Raw genomic sequence first — 6162 nt, 5'->3', positions numbered from 1 at the left:
TATGGTAAGCTCTCTGGGTGAGGTTAAGGAGCAAGGGCTAGTATCTGGTACAAAATAAGTCTGGCTCACTTTGAACCAAACCAACAAACTCAAACAATGCTGTCAAGTCAGTGCTGATGCATAGAGACCCATAAAACCTAGCCCACTTGAACAGGCCTCCATTTTATCTATGGGGGAGGGGAACTTCCAACTATTTTTACCTTCTATTATAACCCACCCCCACTCGGCTTTCATTGTTCCTTCATCTATCTAATCTCTCTACACGCTTTTGGAATATAGACAAAGCTGCCCAACTAGTATTTAAACTTCGGGGAGAAGACGTTTGGAGATTCCTCCAAAGACATGAACTGAGGCAAACTTGGATGGGAGCTACTTCTGTGGAAAGGAGCCTAACTTCGGGAAACCTGGGCTGATAATAAAGTGTGCTGTTTTCCTCATTCCTGCCCTGTTTACTCCGGGAGAACCTTCATCACTCTAGTTCTGGCCGTGAAATGTATCTCATCTGTGCTCTACTCAGGAAAGACCTTCGGTAAGAATTTGTGAATATAATGTCATTGTATTCACGTTATGAAAAAAATAAGTCTGTTAGCCTGCCACTCTCACCATATGCACTTATCTAAACTGCTTCTAACGAGAATAAATATTGGTTTCCAGGTGCACAGATGACATCTGGGTATGCTTTCGAAGCACACTGCTCTGGGAAGCTCAATTACATGAACACAAAACTGGACAGATGTGGTGGCAGTACTGATCATGATTCTAAGCCACAATTCCAAAAAAGGGAGAAATTTTGGTTTTCATGTTCACCCTTGTACCCAAGAACTCACCATACTTCTAGGAACATAACGCTAAAATAATTTTTGTTGTTGTTAAATGTCTGAATGTATAAATAAATGGAGGAAATTCTGCCACCTATATTCAGTATTTCATTTCTATATTAGTATTAGAGCCCAGTAAACATCATTTTCAACAAACGATGGCAGCATGTAGTCTACATTACACTTGTGGAAGAATTTTTCTAATTGTAATGCTCCTAGAAATGTTGTTGCATATGATCCTCATAATTATCATGCCATGAACCAAATCTCTTGAACAAAATTTACACTTGCATAAGGCAGTTTTTCTCCTCCTCTAAAAAAAATATACATGAATACAAATATCCAAAGCAACATTAATAATAAAAAATGTCTCATCTGAGTTTCTTCCAGTTTTGATCAAGTACTTAAAATGTGAACCTCCCACTCTCTGCAGATGGCATTAACGGAATAAGGATGGAATTAGGTGAGTGATCTAAGTAGATAATTTGATCCTTTATTCTATTTTTAAAGTTAATATAATGCTGCACTTAAAATATTGATGTTGGTTTACCCAAACACTCTGAGTTTTAGTTGGCAATGTTTAGGACATAGAGATCAACCTGGGCTAATTGTTCTAAGAAAGTTGTTAGCAAAATTGAGGTTTATAGTTTTGTCTCAACTCCTGGTTCAGTCATCATTAGAAAGATCTTTATGGTCTCTGTACATCCTACAGAGGTCTTTATTAAATATTTCTTTTAACTTGAGTACATAAAATATTCTTTAGGTAATAAATACCAATAAATGTCATAAATACTTTATGTAGGCAATACCAAGATGATGAAAGAACTTCATTCCTTTCAAAACTTGAAGACACATGATTGTGTATACTAGAGAAATTAATTAACTCAGCAGGAAAGCATCAAGATGTCTCAGGGGCCCAGCCAGGACTGAAGTATTACAGAATAGTATAATTTCTGGGGGAACCATCCAGGTAAAATGATGACAAAACAAATTATGTATAGGTCACGTAAGAGCTGCCTTCAGTATCTTCAGTCACCTCCATGGTGAGAAACTTGACTTATTTTTGGTAGCTGCAAAGCTGATCTGGGATCTGATGCTATAGAAGTAATAACAGAGACGGTGTGTGCAACCTAAGAAAGTGCTTTGAGAGAACCAGGGATCCTCGATCATGAAATGAACTAAAATCCAGATCCAGATTTAGACGGAACCACATTTGGTGATTTGCAAAACATTTCCACAGAATTCTGAGGTGCTCTGGTGGCATAGGAGGTTGTAAGTTGGGCTGCTAACTGCAGTTTGCAACCACCAGCCCCTCTGCAAGAGCAAGATGAGGCTTTCTACTCCCAAAAAGAGTTACAGTCCCAGAAACCCACCGGGGCAGTTCTACTCTGTTCAATAGGGTCACTATAAGGCAGAATCAACATGATGGCAATGAGCTTGATTTTTGGAAGGATTCTGTAGCTCATTGGAAGTAGCAAAGTACCCAAAGCTTGTTACCACCAAGCTCCATTGTCATCTGCTTTTAGTGGACTTCTATACATGAAACCATGACTGAGAAGGCAACTTAACAGCTATTTGTCTTTCAGATCCATACTCAATTTTGTGTAAAAGTTTTTAAAAATGGGCCTTTTAATACTTGTATGGAGGAGATCCATGAGGCAATGATTCTACCCTTAAAGCTGAAACTGAGTCTTAGGGTTATAGGAACAGTTTAGATGTTGCATATCCCAACCAGCTTCTAAATGAGGCCTGAAGATCTAGAAATTATTGGCTTTGCACATTCAAATAAACTCCTTAAATCTCCCTCAACTTCAGTTTCCTTGTCTGTAAAAATTAGATGAAGGAGGCACACCTTCCCGGAGGTTCAAGGGGACATGAAGTAAATGGAATGAGACAATGCATGTGAACATACTTAATGTATTTTCAAGCACCTATTAGCATAACCTACAGATGTTCATTGTTATTCATTCTTTGTTCTCTTCTCTTTCTGGAATAGCTTTGACACCCAGGAATAGAACCATACATGTTGTGACTGAATTTGTCCTCCTGGGTTTCTCTTGTCAAAGGGAGACTCAAAACCTCGTGTTCTCGCTGATCCTCCTGGTCTACCTCCTGACCCTGCTAGGGAATGGAGCTATTGTCTGTGCAGTGAAATGGGACAGCAGGCTGCACACACCCATGTACATCCTCCTGGGAAATTTTGCCTTCCTAGAGATCTGGTATGTTTCCTCCACTGTACCAAACATGCTGGTCAACATCTTCTCTGAAACCAAGACCATCACTTTCTCGGGCTGCTTCCTCCAATTCTACTTCTTTTTCTCACTGGGTACAACCGAGTGTTTCTTCTTGTCTGTTATGGCCTATGATAGGTACTTGGCCATTTGCCGCCCACTGCACTACCCCTCTATCATGACTGGAAAGTTCTGTGTGATCCTGGTCTGCATTTGCTGGGTGAGTGGATTTATCTACTATCCACTCCCCATTGTCCTGATCTCCCAACTTCCCTTCTGTGGACCCAATATCATTGACCACATCGTGTGTGACCCAGGTCCATTGTTTGCACTGGTCTGTGTTCCTGCACCATCTACTGAGCTTATCTGCTACACCTTCAGCTCTATGGTTATCTTTGGGCCCTTCCTCTCCATTTTGTGGTCCTACACACTGGTACTCCGAGCTGTTCTGCGTGTTCCCTCTGGAGCTGGTAGAACTAAAGCTTTCTCCACATGTGGGTCCCACCTGATGGTAGTGTCTCTGTTTTATGGGACACTTATGGTTGTGTATGTGAGTCCAACATCCGAGAACCCAGCAGGGATGCAGAAAATCATCACGCTGATGTATTCAACAGTAACTCCACTATTAAACCCCCTTATTTACAGTCTACGGAACAAGGACATGAAAAATGCTCTAAAGAAAATCCTGGGATTGACAATTGGCCAAACCTGAGACATCCTTGACAATTCCAAAACCAACCTGCTATCAAGTCCATCCTGTCTCACAGTGAGCCTATAGGACAGAATAGAACTTCCCCTTTGGGTTTCTTAGATCATAAATCTCTACAGGAGTAAAAAGCCCCATCTTTCTCCAATGGAGTGACTGTGGATTTGAATTACTGCCTTTGCAGTTAGCATCCAAACTTGTAACCCACTACACCACCTGAGCTCCAGAAACATCTTTGAAAAAGAAGCTGTGTTTGTCACTTTGGGCTATTCTATTCATGATAGCAACAGAGAATGACTTCAGTAAATCATATTCTGGCTCACACTGGAGAAGAGAAAGCAAATTATCTTTCACTTGTCCCTAACTGCTCAAGTTCAGCTCATTGATGAGCTCCTCAATAAAACGTTTTAAATGTGCACGTCTCATCAAGTACTTATATGGTGTTGTATAAATATACTTTGGCTGGGATGCATCTTTGCTGGTTTTAATTTTTACTGATCAAAGAAATCAATTGCATGGATTCCTGAAGCCTTTCAAAAGACAGAGGAATCTTGTAAATTCAGAAAAAAAATATTTTTAATGACAATGGATCAGGGGACCTACAAAAAAGAAACATACTTATAATGGATATCACTCAATGTTTGAAAATATCTTTCGCACCAAAAACATCTCTATCGAGTAAAAATGATGTACAAACGTATGCCATTCAAAACCCATTCAATAGAATGCTCTCAAAACTCAGTGACCCCACTCAAGGCTAACGAATAACTGATGATAGGTGAATTAATACATTGGATTGTGTAAGTGATGGCAAAATAATAACAATGAAGAATATAACAACAACTGTTCCTCGGTATAAGTTGGGGTGTGGATAAAGATGAGCTGATATCAAAGAGTTCAAGAAGAAAGAAGATGTTTTGAAAATGACTGTGGCGGCAACTGCACAAATATGCTTGATCTAATTGAACTATGGATTGTTATAATATCTGTAAGAGCTACCAATAAAATGTTAAAAATAATTTAAATGCAAAAAACCCTCAAGGTCATCAAGCCAAATCATCTATGATTAGACCCCTATGATTCAGCTTGATGGCAGACCCTATAAGGTAGAAATGCCCCTGTGAGTTTCTGAAACAGTAACTCTTTAAGGGAGTAGAAAGCTTCACCTTTCTCTCATCGAGAGGCAACTTGCTTCATACTGCTGGCATTTGGACCTCTGTCCAACAATTAGCTACTAGTCACCAAGGCTCCTGGCAACAGACTGCTAGACCCACTCTTTTGTCCTACTGCTCTGATACATGATCCTGACCTTCATTTTCTTGGATGTTTAATAGCCTTTATTAGGTACAACTTAAAAACTAAATATAATACTAAAAGGGATGTTTAAAAAGCTGAATTTAAGTTTCCATATTTTACATTGATGACAGATTTCTAGAATACTTGATCCTGACCTTCATAATGCTCAACCTTCTTACTTCTCTTCAGCACATTTATCCCCAATTGAGTGTTTCAGGTTAATGTTTCCTCTAACCATGTTCCCCTGACTATGACTGAGAATAGAGGCATTTAAGTTATAGAATTGCCTAAGAATATTGAATGTACCATGGGCTGACAGAGAACAAACAAATGTGTCTTAAAAGATGCTAAGGAGCCAGCATGCTCCTTAGAAGGGAGGTTTTCGTGAAAGTTCATCTCACATGCTTTGGACATGTTATCCAGAGGGATCAGTCCCTGGAAAAGGACCTTAGGCTTGGTAACGTGGAGGGTCATTGATAAAGAAGGTCCTTGAAGAGATGGATTGATACAGTGGCTACAACAAATGACTCAGCCATAGCAACAACAGTGAGGATGGCGCCAAGCTGGCCGGTGTTTGACTGGGATCCAGAGCTAACTCCACGGCAACTGCTGAATTAAGCAAATCTTGAGCAATGCTTTCTTTTCCATAAGACAATACCTAATATTCCATGAACTCTCCTTTCCTAGAAACATATCTATCTATAATTTGGTCATTTAATTGTGTATTATTTTGTAGGGATCCTTAGTAATTGTTTTATGGACAACACTAAAACTTAGATATGTTCTGCCTCCTCTCCACGTAAATCAAGAAAAAGTACACAACAGACACAAGCCAGTACCTATCAAATAAATTCTCAAGTATCTAGAGTAAAACTTAAAAATGAAATGCTGTTCAAACAACTTTAATTTTGACCAAGAAGTGAAAAAAGATATATATTACCGTATATACTTGAATATAAGCCAACACAAGTCTAACCCAAGGTACCTAATTATTACCTGGGAAACCAGAAAAACTGATTGACTCGAGTATAAGCCTAGGGTGGAAAAGGCAGACGCTATTGGTAAGTTTCAATAATCAAAACAAATGAAAATAAAATTACTAAAATTTGAC

General features: G+C 39.2%; 1 protein-coding gene across 1 annotated transcript; it reads left to right on the top strand.

The window, feature by feature from the left end:
* Positions 1–2768: 2768 nt before the first annotated feature.
* Positions 2769–3761, top strand: LOC142425489 (olfactory receptor 11H6-like). Its single transcript, XM_075530742.1, has one exon. It carries the CDS (start codon positions 2769–2771, stop codon positions 3759–3761), a length of 993 nt encoding a protein of 330 aa, XP_075386857.1.
* The last annotated feature ends 2401 nt before the right edge of the window (positions 3762–6162 follow it).

The sequence above is a fragment of the Tenrec ecaudatus genome, chromosome 14, assembly GCF_050624435.1.
Source record: "Tenrec ecaudatus isolate mTenEca1 chromosome 14, mTenEca1.hap1, whole genome shotgun sequence".
NCBI lineage: Eukaryota > Metazoa > Chordata > Mammalia > Afrosoricida > Tenrecidae > Tenrec > Tenrec ecaudatus.
The sequence above is the reverse complement of the archived record's forward strand: the minus strand, read 5'-3'. Positions and strand labels throughout refer to the sequence as shown.